We start from the raw sequence: 19519 nt of genomic DNA, 5'->3' as shown, positions 1-19519 counted from the left end.
GCTCTCTCCTTCTTTAAACTCAAGCATGTTGTTAAAAGGAAAATGCAAACTCCTTGTATCATGCCAGAATAAAAGAGCCATCTTCTGCTATGGGACAGGACAAAAGCCAAATTAATTAAAGGACTATTCTATTACTAATCTCAACTCTTTGATTCTATTCTGATTCTTTAAACTTTTCTTAAAGTATGAATTTTATATCAAAATTTACAAGATTAACATATATATATACATATATATACATTTTAAACTTTGTTAAGATATGAATGGTCATATAGAGTACTAACTAATTCTAGAAAAAAAGGCTTCAATTAGCTGCATATATATGTCTTTGTGTTCGAGTCTTTTATCAGTTTTCTGCAGGAAATCATGGCCAGGCCTAACATCAACTGAAGTCTCCAGAAAGAAGATGGGGTCCCACAACAACAACAATTCCACGTGGACAATAATAATATCACTAAGCTGACAAACATCATCTACAGATCAGCTTTGAACTACAAGGTGCTCAGAGCAATTTTGAGATGACTAGCTGAGATGATCCAGTCTCAAAGACTACTTGAATAAGGACTTGAGATAAACCCTGAACTTTGGGGATTATACACAGCATGGATAATGAAGGATATAGTTACCTTTCCTAGAATTTGACAATTAACCTAAAATTTTTTCTTTCAGAATAAAGAAAACTTCGCCCGTACCCAGCAGAAAGCAATTTTAAGAATACGACACCCACATTCCTAAAGAGGTGGTGTGGGGTGGGTGGTTTTTTGGTCTTTTTAATGGGTTTTGGGTCTGGGATAATTTTCATTGTTTAGGGGGGTTGGTTACAAGTTGTTGTCAAGGGTTAGGAAAAAGGCTAAGCAAAAGAGATTAGATTTAAGGTTCTTGTTTAAAAAAAGAAAAGAAAAAAACAATTACTAGTTTTAAATACTCTACATTGGATTGGATTATTTTATATTGTATACAAATTTGAAATTGATATTGTTATAAAATGCTATATGTATATTTCCAATTGTATTTATACCATTCATTTAACAATGTAATGCAATTTTCTGATCCTTGAATGTTATTATTACCAACTATTAGGATATAAAGAAATGAAAGTTAGTAGTTAGACATTACAATAGAACTTGTAGTCATATTAGATATGTTTTAAAAATTGAGCAGATATATTTTAGATAGACAGGTCATCTTCAAACCCTTCAAAGATCTATAGAGTATGGCATTTAAAATGTTTTAATAACTTAGAAATTTTTCTTTTTTGAGACATGTCATATCCTGGCAGTACCAATCTACTTCAGAGATAATATGGGCATTGAAGAAACTGCATATGGAGTCAACTTTCATTGTGGCAAAAGTTAGCCACTGGACAACAAAGTATCCTCGAATCAACAGGACAAAATGGACATACAGGACACGAGACAAAGGACTACTGATTCTTTCCAAAACAAGTGTGGTTATGGCTTTATCAAAAGGCATCTTCTGAGGCCAGGACAATATGGCCCCATCCCTGAAGTGGCCTTCGCAATCTGGAAAAGGTACAGTGCCCTTTTCTTCGAAGGCACCTGAACAGGCAGTGGGCCAATGGCTTCTGTTGTGCAATGGAACAGCAGCTGAAGGCTCATGCCTCTCAATAGTAGACTGGCATTTAATAGAGGGATGTGGAGAAGAAGGGGATGCTGAGATGAAGCCATATATACACAGCCAAGAAGAATGGACAGCTGAATTAAAAAACTGTCAACAATTTCCAGAATTTAAAATCCTGAATCATGACAGGACACTAGTGGAATTCAGGTGTTTCTTGTACATGGACTGCTCTCACCCAATGTGAGGTTGAACTGTTGACCTTGTGTACGTCCTACTTCACAAATGAGTCTGTCAGATACGCTAAGCCTATAGGCTGAAGATGATGCCCCAGCACTGTGGAGAAACCTCAGGTGACTGTCCAGGCAGCTGGCTGTTTCTGTCTACTCACAAATTTTTTGGAAGTTGCATGCATGCACTTCCTGTTTTTATTTTTGTTAGCTAATATTATTTCCTTCTTGGATCTCTGAGGAAGTTGAATATTAGTTAGTTATGGTTGAAGATTAGTTAGTTATAGTTGAAGATTAGTTAGTTATAGTTGAAGATTAGTTAGTTATAGTTGAAGATTAGTTAGTTATAGTTGAAGATTAATTAGGATAGAAAGTGAATTAGATACATTTGGATTTACCAAAATAGGATAGATAATGGAATTATTTTCTCTGATTTGTCAAATACAAATGGACTAGACATTGTTTAGGTATTTATTACTTATATATATTTATATTTATTATATATATATTATAGTATAGTTATTGTACTTTTTTATATAGTTGTTCTTATGTTAGTTATAACCTTTTGCTTTTTTTTCTTTTTATTAAAATTGAAAAGGGGAAATGTGGTGGTATTCTAATTGTACTAAAATGTGATTTTGATTGTATGTTAATAAATAAAGTTGCCCGGGGGTCAGAGCTAATAGAGCCATAGCAAGAGTGTGGCTGTGGTGGCACATGCCTTTAATCCCAGCACTTGGTAGAAGAGCTAGGTAGATCTCTGTGTGTTCAGGGATACAGCCAGCATTGGAGACATAGGCCTTTAAGATCTGGGGGGCTGTACATGCAGGCAGTGATGAGGCAGTCATGTGTTTGGGTTTACAACCAATGAGAAGGCAGAACAAAAAGACTATGAAAAGACATACACACAGGAAGTAGCTCTCTTTCAGGAAGCTAGGAGCATGCTGGAGGAAAGCTAAGATTTTAGCTCTGAGCTCTGACCTCTCAGCTTTCTCTTTTACATTGGTTCTGTGTTTCTTATTTAATAAAATGGTTGGTTACATCTACAGTTCTGAGTGTTGGAGAGATTGGCAGTACTATCTTCCTGGCAAGAGACATGCACACAAAACCTCCTAAATATATCCTCGGAAAACTTTGTGACAAACATTGTCAAAACTGTGCGATCTTTTCTAGAATATATAACTGAGTTGCATGTTCTCTCATTCTGCAGCTATGTTAGCTAATTCAGAAGGCTGCGGCATAAAATGGCTTGCATCTGCTGCTGTTAGGCAATGGTTCTGATGATATAGCCAATTGGAAATGTGTTTTCCTAGCATCACAAACCCTAGGCTCTCTCTTCAGCATTGTGTGCACTAGACAAGCTGGAATAAGCCTGTCATTCAGAACTAAGGTCATCTTTGGCTATCTAACAAAATAGAAGCCAGCATGGCTATATAAAGACCAATTCTCAGAACAGTTTTAAATCTGTGTCATGGAAGGAGATGGTGCCCTTAGCTTTCTGACAGAAGAGGGTGTTTCTGTAAAGGCCAGTTCAGTACAGTGAGGAGAAACAAAAAGTCACCAATAATGGGAGCTGAACCAGTCATGATAGAACACACCATTAATCCCAGCATCTTGGATGCAAAAGCAAGGTGATCTACATAAAATGTTTCAGAAAAGGGCTGGGGAGATGGCTCAGAAGCTAAGAGCACTAGCTTCTTTTCTAGAGGTCCTGAGTTCAATACCCAGAAACCACCACATGGTGGCTCACAACTATCTATAATGAGTTCTGGTGTCCTCCTCAGGTGTACAAGCATACATTCAGGCATAATAGTGTACACTTAATAATAAATAAATAATTAAAAAAAATTTTTTTCAGAAAGGCTAGAACTCCATGATGACCCAGGGTCAGAGTGGAGTTTGAACAAGATGCTGTTTCCCACTTTTCACAGCAGGAGACAAAAATGGGATTGTGACTTCTTCTAGGCAAAGAAACAAATAATTAGTCAATGACTTTGAACCCCTTTAATTTCAGTGCTCTAAGAAAGAAGGGGCTGATTTCTTTGTGCAGGGCCCACCAGCTCTACATGGTGACTTCTAGGCCTTTCATGTCTGCACAATGAGACTATGACTTCATCAACATTTGTGAGCTGGATGGTGGCTCAGGCTGTGTTGTAAACTAACCTCATCTGAAATACCCTCCACTTGCTGAGGTAGCCAAGGCTTCATGTCCTTGCCTATCCCTCCTCCTCCTGCCCCCTCCCTGTTTGCATGCAATACCATGATGGCTGTAAATTTTAATTTTGTTTTCTTCTTTTTTTTCTTTCTTTTTTTGGTTGTTTGTTTGGGTGGTTGGTTTTTTTGAGACAGAGTTTCCTCTGAGTAGTTTTGGTGCCTGTCTTGGATCTCACACTGTAGATCAGACTGGCCTTAAACTCACATATATCCACCTGACTTGGCCTCAGGAGTACTCAGATTAAAGGCATGTGCCACCATTGCTCATCCTTGTTATAAAAATTATAAAGCCATGAAACTGGGCAAGGTGGTGGTTGTTTATGCTTTAATCCCAGCATTTTGGAGGCAGAGGAAGGTGTATCTCTGTGAGTTAAAGGCCTGCCTGGTCTACAGACTAAATTCCAGGACAGGCTCCAAAGCTACACAGAGAATCACTGCCTTGAAACAAATAATAAGCAAAAACAAACAAACAAAAAAGCCATGAAACTACCTGAGAGCATCTGGAAAGAGGGTGGGCTCCACAGGCTGTTCTGCACTACTGCAGATCAGGTCTCTGAAAAACAGAGACGGTTAAGTGGAAGTAAACTCAGATGTCCAAGATGTCTCAGTAACTCACACCAGTAGTTTCAGCCATTGGGAACCTAAAAAAGGAGAAATAGTCTTTCGTGTGAGTGAGAGACCACGCTGAGCTATGTAGCAAGAGCCCACCACAAAAAAACAAAAACAAAAAATGAGAAAACCTTGTGTGGTACAGGCTTGTAAGCCCACTATCCCATTGTGGAAGGCAAGTGGATAAAAAAGTCTTTGGCCAAGCAGGGCTAAATATTGACTTCCAGGCCAGCCTCAGAAAAGGAAATTACATAAATAAATGAGGCAAGTAGCTGATTAATAACTTAAAATGACCTGGACATAAACCTGAGTGGCCACCATTCTTTGAGGAGTGGGATGACTCCAGAGATCATACATGGCCATCCTTGTACCCTAGCCCATTCAAAAATTCTGAGATGCACCTCATCTGCTGGATTGATGGTCTCCCATGCAAGAAGCCTGGCTAATATCTCAGAAATCCACAAATAGGACACAAAGATGCACATCTGCAATCCCCTGACTCTTGAGAGTATGACAGAGGAGCAGAGACTCAAGGTCATTCTAGCTTCCTAGCTGGGCTACCTGACAACCTGCCCCCAAAATTGCAGAAAGTGTGAAAGAAAGTACAAATGCATCTCTGTTGACTTAGAAGCCAAATATTCTGGCAGGTATATCCACTCTAGAATGTTTTTATTGTGTTTTATATTTCTAGTTTAAATTTTTCAAATTTTGATGCTTAGCAGCAGTTAGAATTGAGTGGGATGATGGGAATCCTAGCCAGGTAAATGCTTGAAGGGGCTTGTCATGCTGAAGGGAGTGGATTGGAGGCTTTGAGAACAACACACAAGGAGTAATGCTACAGACTGCAGGATTCCATGGCTCTCTGTCAAGCTGTTCTCCGACACCGGGCAACAGCTCTCAGTGTTGTCCATTCCTTGGGACAGGGTTTTATCGTGGAGCAGGCTAGACTCAACCTCGAAGCTATCCTCCTGTTCCTGCATGCTGCTATAACAACTGTGAGCACACTAGAGAAAGACTCTATCAACTGAGCTGAATCACCAGTACTCTCCTCACAAGAGCAATGCACTCACACCATCCTCCTGCCTCAGTCTTCTGTGTAGCTGTTCTAGCAATTGACTGCCACAGCATCCAGCTCAACCCCTGATGAGCTTCATGAAGACCTGGACAAGGGTTCTTTAACAATGAATGACATCCTCAGCTCTATGGTTCAGGTCAATCATGAGACAGTCCTGTAAATGATGGGCCAAATCACTTCAGAACTGTGTTGTTCACACAAGAATAAATCTCAGGTGTGGCAGCTCACACCATAACAAAAGGTAGATGGAGACAGGAGGATTGCTGAGCATTGGAGCTCAGCCTAGGCCACAGGAGTTGCAACTAACCTTAGCTACACTTTGAAACCCCGATCAAAACATTTAAAACATAAATACATAGATCAGCAATTTATGACTCAGTGTTTGTGGTTGGATCAATAAATGAGTTTTGTTGTTGATGATGTTCCTGCTCTTGGTTTCCTTTTTCTAGACAGGGTGTTGAAGACAAATTTCTAAACAGTCTTATTAAATAAGAAACACAGAGCCAAATACAGGGGTGCAAGCCATAGAGATCAGAGCAATGGCCGCCAACTCACCTTAACTCACCACTTCACCATAGCTGCCCAAGGGAGCCTCTTCCTATCTAACTTTAGCCTTTATTGCCTTCCTGTTCTGCCTTCTGATTGTCTCTAAGCCCAGCCACATCACTTCCTCATCACTGCCTGTATATACAGACCTCCAGGTCTCTACAGTTGGTACTGGGATTTAAGGCATGTGTCACCAAGCTTGGCTGTGTCCTTGAACACACAGAGACTCTCCCTGCCATGTGATAGGATTAAGGGCATGTGCAACCACCACCTGGCTTCTGTTTATGGCTCGCTATGACCTCTGATCTCAAGGCAAACCTTATTTATTAACACAAGAATAAAAAATCACATTTCAGCACAAATAAAATATCATCACAGGGTATCTCTTGATATTTGCCTGTCTCTCTTTCCTAATGCTAGGATTAAAAGCATGGGCCACCATAACATGGCTTCAGTGACCATCAGCCTTGCTTAAGTGTTTTCCTGGATTTAGAGTTGATCCTATACCATGTAAATCCCAAAAGCATTAAGTGGGTGGAGATTCAGTTATTGATTCAGACTGCAGACTTAGGATGGGAGGGTGTGGCCACAAAGGGGAGGGGTCAGTGGAAACCTATATAAAATGTTAGAGCAGCCAGAGAAATGCTCAGTCTTGGATCCTGGAGTCACATACTGTTCTTGCCTGGGTTTGGAGGCCTCTCACCAGTGTCCAGATCAAGTAAGTCCTTCAGCTCCACAGGAAAACCCATCTCCTGCAGCTTAGTCTAGGCTTGTCCTTATTTCAAATATAGTCATTGTATTATTTCATCGTGCTGGGGGTGTGTGGGGGTTAGTGGTTGTTTGTTTTTTGTTTGTTTGCTGTTGTTGATTTTGTTTTGTTTTTTTTTTAAGATAAATTCAAACAGATTCATCTACCTCAGCCCCCTAAGGTCAGGATAATCAGAATATGACAGTGTGCTCTTCGTTTATATACAATGATTAATTTGGTCATTTATGGTTTCTATGTTTATTGGTTCAGAGTCTCACTAAGAATATGAGGGTATTAATCCCAGCACTCAGGGGGCAGAGGCAGGCTGTTCTTAGTGAGTTTGAGGCCAGCCTGGTCTACACAGCAAGTTCAGGAATAGGATCCAAGGCTACTCAAATACCACACCACCATCCCCAAAAAATGTCAGGGTGACCTTGAACTCAAGGCTATTCAGGCAGGTCAGAACCACAAATGTGAGTCACTTAAATTCCATGACTAGGCTGATCTTTATGTCAATTGAGCCCAGGCATTTTTGTGCATGCCTTTAATCTAGGAATGAGGGAGGCAGAGGCAAGCTGATGTCTGTGAGTTTGAGGCCAGCCTAATCTAAATGATCAGTTAATTTTTTTTGTTGTTGTTGGTTTTTTGAGACAGGGTTTCTTTGTGTAGCTTGGGAGCCTGTCCTGCAATTCACTCTGTAGACCAGGCTGGCTCAAACTCACAGAGATCCACTTGTCTCTGCCTCCTGAGTGGTGGGATTAAAGGTATAGGCCACATCACCAAGCCTATCAGTTGATATTTAAGTTGGAAAACACTCCCCCTACCAATGTCCTTCAGTTTTTGGGTTTTTGCAGACAAAGCAGTTTCTGCAGAAAATTTTTAACATTTGCTTTCTGGCAGCAGTAGATATTGGGTGGGGCATGGTGATCCTAGCCAAGTGGATTCTTGCAAAAGGTTCCCCATGCTTCATTGAGTGGATGGAGGCTTTACGAGCATAAGATGAGGAGTCATGGAATAGAATTATTGATTCTTAGTTCTTTTCTGCCAAGCTGTTCTTTGAGACTGGGCCACAGCTCTCAGTGTTGCTAGTTCAGACAGGGTTTCATTATGTAGCTCAGGCTAGACTCAAACTTTTGACTTTCCTCTTGTCTTGCCTCCTGTAATAAGTATGCATGCTTCAGACACTTCATCAACAAAGCCTCAGTACTGTCACAAGATGAATTCAATCCCACGCTCCTCCTCTTTTGCATGCCACAGCATCCAGCATAGCTCTAAAACTGCAGAAGAGATTCATGATGGAGACCAGGCCAAAGGTCCCTAACAGTGACATGCTCAGTTTTATAGTTCAGGTCTATCATGAGGACCAGTCCTGTAAATTCTGAGCTGAATCACTGTCCAAACTCTTGTTGATACATGAATAAAACTCAATCACATATGGCAGCTCATACCATATCTGTGGGACGTTTACCCACCAACCCCACAGTTCCCCAGAGTTTTCTTCAGTGAGAGCAGCAGGAAATATTAGATAGAAGGATTTAGATTATGGAGATAAACAGATAGAAAATAAAGGATAGCCTCAAGAGGGCCTGGAACCTTTTCCAACAGTCCAGTGGCTCTGCTCCAGGGTATTTATAGAGACACTAAGGGGTGGAGCAAAAAACCTCCCCCCAGCACAGCCAAGTGCAGACCATCTCAGACACCTGCACTCAGGCCCGTGGTCCTAATCACCCTCTCTATGAGGACCTGTTGGGTAAAGCCACGAGGAACCTGAAAATGTGCTCCCACAGGTCCCCCTTTCTTAATATATAAAAAATAACTTGTTATTAATGGTTTACAGCAATCTCCATAGCTGTTACACCTTCCACTATGGGAGTAGAGGATGATAAAGATGGCATTTCTCTTTTGGATTAGGTCCAAGGTGACTACAGCAGTATTTAGCTGCATCAAGCCCTTTCTAAACCAAAAACTTTATGCAATTGCAAACTTAAAGAATCCCTTAGCTTCATCATTACCATTAACAGGTTAACATAAATATTGCTATACCTTGTCACAATTCTCCCAATCTTACAACTCAAAGCAAACTCTTAACAGAACCATTTGAGTTAACATATATGGTACTATATATAGTTAATTTTCTCAGTCTTACAACTTTAACTCTTAGTAGAATCATTTGAATTTTCTTGCTAAGAGAACCTAGGAAAAACTTCGATGTATTCACATCAAACGTAAATATTTCCTTAACTCCACAAAACCAGGATGCATTAATATCAATAGGTTAAACATAGTTTCTGCAAACATAATTCAACCTTAATTCACTCATAACTCCTCCTTTTCTTTATAATTTTTAAACAATCTCAAACCTAGTTAGAAAACCCAAACTTTCACAGTTCCTACAAGCCCACATTTAAAAGCAATATTCTCAATCTAACCATTAACACTTTGAAAACTTAGCAAAATATCCAAAAGCATTTTCTTATTAAAACTCTTTAAAGTAATCTTAGTATACCCATTTGCATTTCTTACTAACAAAACATGGCATTAATCCACTCAAACAAGAAAATATTTTTTAATTTAAATAGACTATTAAAGGACTATTAACTCTCCCTATTCTTAATAATTTTTTAAGCAAAATCTCAAGCCTAGTTAGAAAACCCAAAGTTTTCTGTTTAAACAGTTCCATTTGTAACACAAACCAGTTCCATAATTCCATTTTTACATAAGCAGTTCCATAAAACAATTCATGAGTCACCAGTTAATAAAGCACATATGCATACACAAAACTTCATCTTTAGTCTAGGTAGAAACAATAAATTTCTTCATTTAAACAGTTCCATTTTTAACCCAATTCCATAAAACAGTTTTTAGGTCATTACTATACATAAACTCAAAATTGTCCCATTGCAATCAAATCTATTGTTCATTTCATAAAGTCCCAAAATTCAAATGATAAATTCTGGTACTAGCCTTCCAAATATGAAGAAATCCATAATTCTTTTTGTAGTTTTATCTCATTATTTTAAGTTCAAAAAGTTCAAAAAAGTAAATTCTGGTATTAGGCTTTCACTTCCAAATATGAAGAGACATTTCACATCCAAAACTTTTGGAAATTAACAATTTTAGTTCAAACAAGCATCTCTGCAACTTTTATTCTCAAGCCAGAGACCTTTTTAGGTACAGTAGTATTCTAAACCACACCATTTTTGATGTCAGCTCAGGTTTTTCTAGTTGCTTGATTTTCCACAGATCTCAGCTGCAGATGCCTTGTGCTGGTTCTGGCATCCGCCATTCCTAGCTTCTTAGCGGCTTCTGGAGCTTTTGAAACCATTCAGACTGCCTACTTTGCAGTCTGCTAGGACACTACCTTCTGTGTCTCGGGTTCTTTTACCATATACATTAAGCATAGATTCACAATCAACATTTACACTTTTTCACAAACTCACATATAAATGTTAACATAAATCACAACATATAACTCACATATAACATATTAACCTCTACTTATTTATACTCCTTAAGGAAACTATAGAACTTCTTTAGCAAATATATTCATTCTATCTTCTTATTTAAACTCTTTAGGACTACCTTAGATTTACAACTAGTATCTTTACTACATGTCTTTTCCTCTTTTTCTACTTCTTACTCTTAATTAATATCACTATCTCTATTAGAAAGATTCTCTTAACTAGACAGGAAGTACGTACATCATTTCTAAAGTTTAGAGTTTATAGTCAGCTTTGCTATACAACACTGGGATTTAGTGAGTGTTGTCGTTATAGAGTTGTGATACTTGTTGCTAGGGGACTGTAACATTCTTGGGATGAAGCCACACCCCAAAGTTGCCAAGTTCTCTCAGCAGTTCCGGAACCAGCAGAGATGCACTGTCAGTGGTAAACGGTCTTTAACTAGAGGCTGTCCCTTCACCTAAATTCATAATAGCTCCCCTAAGTGCTTCAATTCAGACAAACGTTTCTATTACAGCAGTACTTTTGGTTTGTTCTACCAAAAAACTTCACTTCACGCTGAGGGTGAAATTACTGTATTTAGCTGCTGTAAAGCTCTTCACAAAAATACTGCACAGCTATTAGTTGATAAAAAGTATTTTTCTAAAGGAGCTAGTAAAGCCAAAAGCAGCTCAGCTCTGAACTCTATTTTTCTCATTGTTTGCATTAACCAGTGACAAAACCTCAAACACTAATTGAGCCACTTTCATTCTGGTTCCTTTATAGGAGCGTCATTGGAGCTGACCTTCCTTAATTCCATGCTCCTTACCAAACGCTCCAGTAACCACTGAGCTTCATTCTCCTTTTGTGAAAAAACACAAACATGTCCTCAACCCCATATTAACATAGGATTGGGACCCTTCCATAATCCAGAGCAGGGATCTTTCATTTCACTTGAGCAAAAGTTCTGACTTTTGGTTCCACGTACAATTATTTTTTTTTTTTTTTTTTTTTTTTTTTTTTTTTTTTTTTTTTTTTTTTTTTTTTTTTTTTTTTTTTTTTTTTTTTTTTTTTTTTTTTTTTTTTTTTTTTTTTTTTTTTGATATCACAGCAAAAGTGCTTGGGTGCCACTGTGCCAAAATCTATCTGCGGCAGACTGCTCACAGACATCCATATTCAAAAAGTTCAAAACAAAAAGAGCATGATTTAATGTATTATGTGGTGATTGAGGGTCAATTTTTTCCTTTTTATTTTTATTTTTTGAAGTTGTATTTTAAGACTGCTATGAGTCCTTTCTACAAAACCTTGTCCCTGAGGATTATAAGGAATACCTGTTTTATGTACGATTTCCCATTGGGTACAAAATTGTTGAAATGCCTTAGTACTATATCCAAAACCATTATAAGTTTTAATAATTTTTGGTATAACCATATACGAAAAACACTTCAAGCAGTGCATAATTACATGTTTTGTAGCTTCCCTAGGTTGTGCACTAGCCATTAAAATCCTGAATAAGTGTCAATGGTCATATGTACATCTTAATTTGCCAAATTCTGCAATATGAGTAACATTCATTTGTCATAGGTGATTGGGAAGAAGACCTCGAGGATTTACCCCTAAGTGAGGGACAGGAAAATATTTTGGACATACCCCACATTGTTTAACTATTTGACGAACTGCTTCTTTGGTAAGATTGAATTGCTTTCTTAAGCTTTTGCTATTTTGATGATGAAGAGCATGTGACTGTTGAACCATTTCCACTTGGGATAATGCTACTCTCTTTGTTAACTTATCAGCCACTGCATTACCCTCAGCTAAAAGACCAGGAAGATTGGATTGAGCTCTAATATGGCCCACAAAGCATAGCAGCTTTCTTTTGTTTAATTGCGTCTTGAATTTGTTGAAACATTTTGACTTGATGGTTGTTAGTTCCAATATTTCCACCAAAACTGTTACTATTCAAAGGAGTCAAGAACATAGACGTTCTTTCATGAAACATATCCTTCATTAGCTTACTCTGAGAAAAAGCATTTTCAGGATTCACTTCATTAGCTTTAACTCCTGATATTATTAGCAGCTGTGATATTTTAGCATTGATTTCTTATAAGGAACTTTCAGGTAAGCAACTATTTTTATTTTTAAGACAGTTTATCTGAAGTTTGTTTCCAGTCTATAAAGCAGTCATTTCTTTTTTTGAATGCCTGTTTCTTATCCCCTTAATTAGATTTGCAAAGGAATCACTCATTGCAGGCTGTTTGTTCAAGAGGTAAAGAATTTTTAAGTTTCCTCATATCTAAGACAACATTCAGTGTATAAACTGCTTTCTCTTGCTTTCTTAAGGATTTTTAAGTGGCTTGTTTGCTCTTATAGCTTATAGCTTTTTGTCTGACCTGAGTTCTCAAGAGGTAAGATTAAGCTTTCTAGCATTGCTTTAAGAAACTTCATTCTGAGCTATAAAGTTTTTGGACATATCGCCATCTTTAGCTGAAATACTACATTTCCCAGAAATCATTTCTCTTCATCAGCTCACTCTTACAAGCTAGTTTATGGACTCCATTTCCTATAGTTATTTTTGGGTCTGGGAGTCAACCTCCAGTTCTCTTTTACCAGACTTGCTTTAAAAGTTTTTGCTTTTGCAACAAGAGGTTTGAACCAAGAGTTTTAAGTTTTCAATTATGGGACATTGAGAGATTTTTATTCTCTCCTCATCTGGCTTTAACAGGACTCCTGCCTTCCTTAGACCCTGGCCCCGGATCAGAACCCAACCTGCCTCCTTAGCTGGCATTGAGGCTGGCATTCCTGATAGCAACTTTCCTCCGGGCTTGTGTTTGCCTTAGCCAGTCAGTGAAAAACAAAGACATTTACAACAGCTTTTCCATAGCTCCTTCAGAGAGATTTTCTCCCACTGATTTTATTCTCATTTTGCTTGTTCCTTTCCCCCAGATGCAGAGCTTCAGGTATCTGTCTGGGGCTCTGTACCTCTGTTAGCTGCCTTTGGAGGTAGGGGCTCCCCCCCCCCAAAAAAAAAATCTGCTTCAAACTCTAGCAGCTGTCAGGTCATGCATTTTCTGGGGAGGAATCTGTCCCTTCTCCATTTCTTCAGAGAGTCTTTCTCTGACAGTTCCCAGTTTGGTCTCAGTTTATCCCCTCTGCCCCAGAAACAGTTTTTGACACTAAAGTGGCAGCTTTTCCTGTTACTGAATGTAGGGGCTTTTTGTCCGCTTCTGTTTTCGGGGTCTGTGGAGTTTGTGTTCATAAATCAAGCTTCTGCTTTTCTAACAGGGGAGGTTTTTGCCATCTCTAAACTCCCATTAGGACAGGTGTTTTGCCTCATCAGGCCTTCACCTGGCCCAGTCCCCCAGTGGGTTGTGTTTGCTTGTCTGGGTGCTCAAGGACAGAGTTTATGCCAGAGGCAATCACCCCTTAGGGCTACACTCCCTCATCTCACAGGGAGTCAGTTGAAACAAAGCTTTTCTCAAAGAGATGCTTTCTCTGATAGCAAAGACAGCTTTACTCCTGGATAGTTCTGTTCTGCCCTGCTGGGCTCTTTCCCTAGACAACATTCTGACTCAGCAGCACAACTGCTTCAGACACAGTTCAGCTTTACTGTTTTCCCAGAAAGGTTAGGTTCTTACTCTGATAGAAAAGCTTTTCTCAGATTTCTTTTTTGCAGCTATGGACCTATCAACCCGGGACTTGTAGGAAAGCAGACAACTGTGCTGTTCCCACCGGCTTTAGCTTTATTTTTCATTAGCAATCTTCCCCTGGGTCCTGCACCTTCCTGCCTCAGCTCTGTGCTCCAGGAAGTTTACAAGTGCAGGAATCCTAGTATCCCTGAAATGCACTCCAACTCAGAGGCTGGCCAGTGGCCTCTGGGTTGTTGGTCAGAAGCAGGGATGCAATGCTAAGGGAGTTTGCATTGCTTCAGGGGACCTTTGCTTCAGTATGATTAAGCACCTTTTCATTCTGAAAAGGCTCACTCAAAAACAAAACCCTTGATGCCTCAGCTCAGCTGTAACTGAAAAGCTTGGCTTTTTTTTTTTTTTTTTTTTTTGTTTTTGTTTTTGTTTTGCTTTTCCCAGTAAAGTTTCCTGCCCTTTTGGGCTCTCTGTAGCTCTTTACCTTTAGTCTCCCAAGTTTTTCCCTCAGGGGACTTTGACCCACTGCCTTTTATTAGCTTGAAGAGACAGAGCTTTGAAGAGTTTTTTAGGAACTTGTCCCTACCTCCTGCATTGCAGGGATGATTTTTAAAGCTTGAAAGAGAACTTAGAGAGGTTTTGCCCTCTTAAGAGGTTTGTTGTTTTCCTTTTGAACTAATCACAGGTGACTCCTATACTAATATCTTCAGGTGATTCTAATGTTTGTCTTCCTGAGAGAGAGAGAGTTCTGAAAGGCTTTAGTTTTTTAAGAGAGCTTTTAGTTTGAGAAAGAAAGAATAAGACTTTTTAGAGAGATTTTTTCCCAAATTTCCCAAGAAAAACTTTAGGTTGTTTTTGTTTTTGTTTCTGTTTTTCAGAGCTAAGGACCGAACCCAGGGCCTTGTGCTTGCTAGAAAACTTTTTAGTTTAAGAGAAAGATTTTTTTTTCCCAAGAGAGAAAGACCAACTTTTCCCAAAACTTTTAAACTTTAAACTTTGGCTTTTTACACCCCCATTTTTGCCTCAGGGAGAAATCACTTTCTCCTGCTGCTTGGACTTAGCATTTCAGCTGTCCCCATGTCAAAAGCTTCCATAGGAAACTTTTTCTTCCCCATAAGCTCAAAGAAGAGCTTTTTTTACTACCTGTAAAGCTCAAAAAAAGATTTTTTTCCCAGTTTGCATTCATAGCCCCCAAAGTTAGAAAATTGAAGAGTTTTTCTGTCTAGTTGCCTTACTTATTTTTTTTCTGCACAATGATCTTACACTTCTAAGTTTTTCCTACACTATATTACTACACTATATCTTAAACTTATTTTTCAGATAGAAATAGAGAAAGGGATAGAAGATAGAAAATTTTGACAGAGAATTTTGCACTGTAGCATCAGACATCCTTCCAGTCCGTTTTCCTTTTCTCTTGAGGATAAAACTCCCTGTCCCACAATAATATATATACTTTCGTCCAAAAACTCTGTAATAAAACTATTATTTTCTTTTTTCTTTAGTCCCTATTACTTTGTCTTTAGTCCCTGTTCATTTGTCTTGAGTTCCCCCTTTTATCTGTAGCCCCCCCTTTTTCTTATTTCTTAGGTCCCTGTTCATGGCACCATTATGTGGGGCGTTTACCCACCAACCCCACAGATCCCCAGTATTTCTTAAGTGGGAGCAGCAGGAAATATTAGATAGAAAGATTTAGATTGTGGAGATAAACAGATAGAAAATAAAGGATAGCCTCAAGAGGGCCTGGAACCTATTCCAACTGCCCACTGGCTCTGCCCCGGGGTATTGATAGAGACACCAAGGGGTGGAGTAAAAAACCTCCCCCCAGCACAGCCAAGTGCAGATCATCTCAGACACCTGCACTCAGGCCCGTGGTCCTAATCACCCTCTCTATGAGGACCTGTTGGGTAAAGCCACGAGGAACCAGAAAATGGGCTCCCACACATATCACAGGGCAGTATGATACAGAATAGTTGCTGAGTGTTGGAGCCCAGTCTAGGCACCATACTGAGTTCCAGATAAACTTAGGTACACTGTGAAACCCCATCTCAAAAGATTCAGAAACTAAGTCCATCAATCCATAACTAACAAGTCACTGTGCCTTAGTTGGGTCAATGAATTGGTGAGTAACTTTTGCCTTAGTTAGTCTAAGTCTTTTCATGGGTGAAGATCTGATCCACTCCAAACAGACACCATCAAAATTCCAAAAGAAGTGGGTGGAGCCTCAGTCATTCAATCAGACTTCAGATTTCATCTGGGAGGTGTGTCGAAAGGTATATAAGAGTCAGAACCATCAGATATCCTCAGTCTTGGAGCCAGGAGCCTCTTGGAGTCACCGTCTCCCAGGGCTGGGATCTGGAAATCTGTTACCAGTGTTCAGATCAGGTAAGTAAGTCCTTTACCTCCATCAAGTCACCCCCTCTCACCCAGAGTCTAGCCTTAGGTTCCCTCAATGTATCATTTCTATCTCTTTTAGTTGCTAATTTTTTTTGTTTTTATGAAAAGAACTTCCTATATAACTCTGCCTGGCCTCAAGTTCTCAGAGATTCTGCTGGATAATAATCAGAGCCAGCAAGTTTTGTTTATGTCAAAGTCATTATTTGAGTCTGTTTGTAGTGTCCCTGTTTAGAGACAGTTCCACTGTGAATATCAGGGTGAACCTGAACTCCAGGAAATTCTGGGGGGTAGTTACATATGAATCATTCAAAAGATTTGACTGTGCTAGTCTTTTTCATTTTCGTTCTTTCGTTCTTTCTTTGGTATTTTGACATGACACAGAATCTCTCTGTAGAACAGGCTGACTTGAACTCATAGAAATTGTCTCCAAGTGATGAGATTAAAAGCATGTGCCACGAACGCCCAGCTTGTGCTGATGTTTAGGTCAATTTAAATCAGAAATGGTTGTGTATACCTTTAATCCCAGCACTTGGGAGGCAGAGGCAGGCAGAGCTCTCTGAGTTCAAGGCCAGCCTGGGATACAGAGTGAGTTCTAGGACTGCCTATGCTGAGATCCTGTAACAACAACCACAATAGCAAGAAGTCCTTTTTCTCTGCTGGTTGATACATGGTCCCATCATGGAGACTAGGATGTTCTGAATCTTGCAGGAAGCAGCCTGCTTCCCTGGTCTCAGTGTTCAAATTATAATGTTCCATTAGTTTTGGGAGACCTCAAGTAGGATGTTCTAGAACTCTAGGAGTAAGTAACCATGATATTGGACTAGTGAGTTTCTTGACTGTGACATGTAAATTATCATTTCCATCCCAGAGTCCTTTCCAGATGCTTTACAAACATTACAGACCTAGGCAGTGGCTACTGAAGGTTATTGACCAACTTTTTACTTTTTAGTGGTTTTTTGTTTTGGTTTGGTTTTTCAAGACAGGGTTTCTCTGTGTAGCTTTGGATCCTGTCCTGGAACTTGCACTGTAGAGTAGGCTGGCCTCCATCTCATAGAGATCTACCTGGCTCTGTCTCCCAAGTGCTGGGATTAAAGACATGGGCCACCACAGGTGGGCTGTTTCTTTCTTACTCTGTTCAGCTCTGTAGCACAGAGAATACAAGCTTGCAAGCCTCCTGAAACATCAGGACAAGTGATAACCAACAAGTGAAGTCAATAACTAATGATGTCCATCTCACAGATTCCCTCAATTATTCCAGGCTGGGTCAGCCAGGTGAACAGAGACTGGCAAGGTTGGAAACTGGATGTTTCCTTTGCTTTCTTTGAGGTCCTGGAGAACTGACCACATGGGTGAGCCTTCAGGCTTCCTGGAGAGCCCTTAGTGGAAATGGATTCACCTGAACTGTGGTTGGAATAGGATGGGGTGTTTGGGAAAGAGCATGCTTTTGAGAGGCTTCACACTGCAGACAGGAGAAGTGTGGCTTTAAAACCATCACATGGTGAACAAAATGTGAAAACTGAGATGTCCACCATCACCACAGAGAGGTCCTTGTGTGGGAAGAAGGGCCTCCTAAGTTTTCTGAATGGTGTCTTTGCTTTCATGCTTCCTCAGCATTATTATCCCTGAAAACCAGTCATGATGGGAGACCAGGCCCCACCCACACTCAAGCAGCTGGCAAGACAGAGGCTGCTGAGGGAGGAGGACTTGACACTTTCTATTCTGGAGGACCTGCCTGTGGGGCTGCTCCCGGAGATTTTTGAGGACGCCTTCAAGGACAGACGTACAAACATTGTGAGGGCCATGGTCCCTATATGGCCATTCCCAGACCTTTCTGTAGGAGCCCTGATAAAGAACCCCCACCTGGAGACTTTGAAAGCTCTGCTTGATGGACTAGATGTGCTGATTACAGACAAGGTTCATCCCAGGTAATCAGGGCCCAGCTAGGGTGGAGGAAGGCTGTGGGGGTGCAGAGAAGGAACAACTGGGGACAGGGAGAACTTGGCCAAAGGTGGATCAGAGGCTTCTTATAGCATCAACATAGAGAACTGTAGAGGATTGGGCCAGGTCTCAGGCGTCTGGGCAATTAATGGCAAATGTGGAGGGCACAAGAGTAGACATAGCCACTGAGGAATAGGCCTCTCCCTGACAGCTCCACAGTTAAAAGTGGAATGAGGCTGGGGTTAATGGGAATGGAATGTAGGGAGGTGAGATGCCTTGCTGGCAAATATCCATTTTCACTGAGCATGAGGCTTGATTTTGAGAAAGCAAAGATTTGGAAGGGAAGCTGATATGAGATGTGGACAAGAAGTAGACTGTAAGATGTATCTTGTATTATTTTCTGGTAATTCTACCTGTTTTACCATCAGGAGGTCAGAACTCAGAGTGCTTGATTTGACGGATATGGACTATGACTTCTGGAGCTGTAGGGCAGGAACCCATGAAGGTGACTGCTCACCACAAGCCGAGGGTCAGGAGCAACAAGTGGAGATCTGTCTTAACTCTGGGGTCAAGAAATGTATTGAGGTAGTAACTGATCTTGAACTCATACAGACCAGGTGTGATCAAAGTGACTGGTACTTGTTACAGTGGGCCCAGCAGCGAAAAGATTCCATTCATGTATGCTGTAGAAAGCTGAAGATTTGGGATTCACCGGTCTTCGCTGCTGTACAGATCTTCAAATTGATACATCTAGACTGTATCCTGAAGCTGGAACTAACCCAGTGGTCACTTGAATTCATAGTACAGCTTTTTCCTTACTTGGAGCAGATGAGAAATCTTCATACCCTTGAGCTAAGGGAATTCAGAAGCCCTTAAGATCTGCTGCTTCTGCAGAGCAAGAATGGATAAGCATGTTGCTTTCTCTGATCTCCAAATTCCCTTGTCTCCAGAATCTGTCTTTATCTAATATCTACTTTTTAACAGGCTGCCTTGAAAAGTGGCTCAGGTAAGGAAGGATGGAGAGCTTCCTCCAGAACATAGTAACCATATCCTTTTCTCTACAGATTAGTGGGTCCTTGATGGTCTGACCACTGTGAACCTAGCAGTGG

The 19519-nt window shown here is 40.1% G+C and overlaps 1 protein-coding gene across 1 annotated transcript; it reads left to right on the top strand.

The window, feature by feature from the left end:
- Positions 1–15975: 15975 nt before the first annotated feature.
- Positions 15976–18663, top strand: LOC119087147 (oogenesin-3-like). Its single transcript, XM_037201784.1, has 2 exons — positions 15976–16460; positions 18106–18663. The coding sequence occupies exons 1-2, from the start codon at positions 16235–16237 to the stop codon at positions 18399–18401; spliced, it is 522 nt and encodes a 173-aa protein (XP_037057679.1). The 5' UTR covers positions 15976–16234; the 3' UTR covers positions 18402–18663.
- Positions 18664–19519: the final 856 nt, after the last annotated feature.

Source organism: Peromyscus leucopus, unplaced genomic scaffold (genome assembly GCF_004664715.2).
Source record: "Peromyscus leucopus breed LL Stock unplaced genomic scaffold, UCI_PerLeu_2.1 scaffold_1434, whole genome shotgun sequence".
Taxonomy (NCBI): Eukaryota; Metazoa; Chordata; class Mammalia; order Rodentia; family Cricetidae; genus Peromyscus; species Peromyscus leucopus.
Note: the sequence above shows the minus strand (reverse complement) of the source record. Positions and strands in the feature narration are given on the sequence as shown.

Excerpts from the sequence above, each read along its gene's own strand:
- LOC119087147 (XM_037201784.1), top strand. The coding sequence starts at position 16,235 with ATGGGTGAAGATCTGATCCACTCCAAACAGACACCATCAAAATTCCAA. Across the intron at positions 16,461-18,105 it reads GTTACCAGTGTTCAGATCAG|TCATGATGGGAGACCAGGCC; the intron begins GTAAGTAAGTCC and ends CCTGAAAACCAG.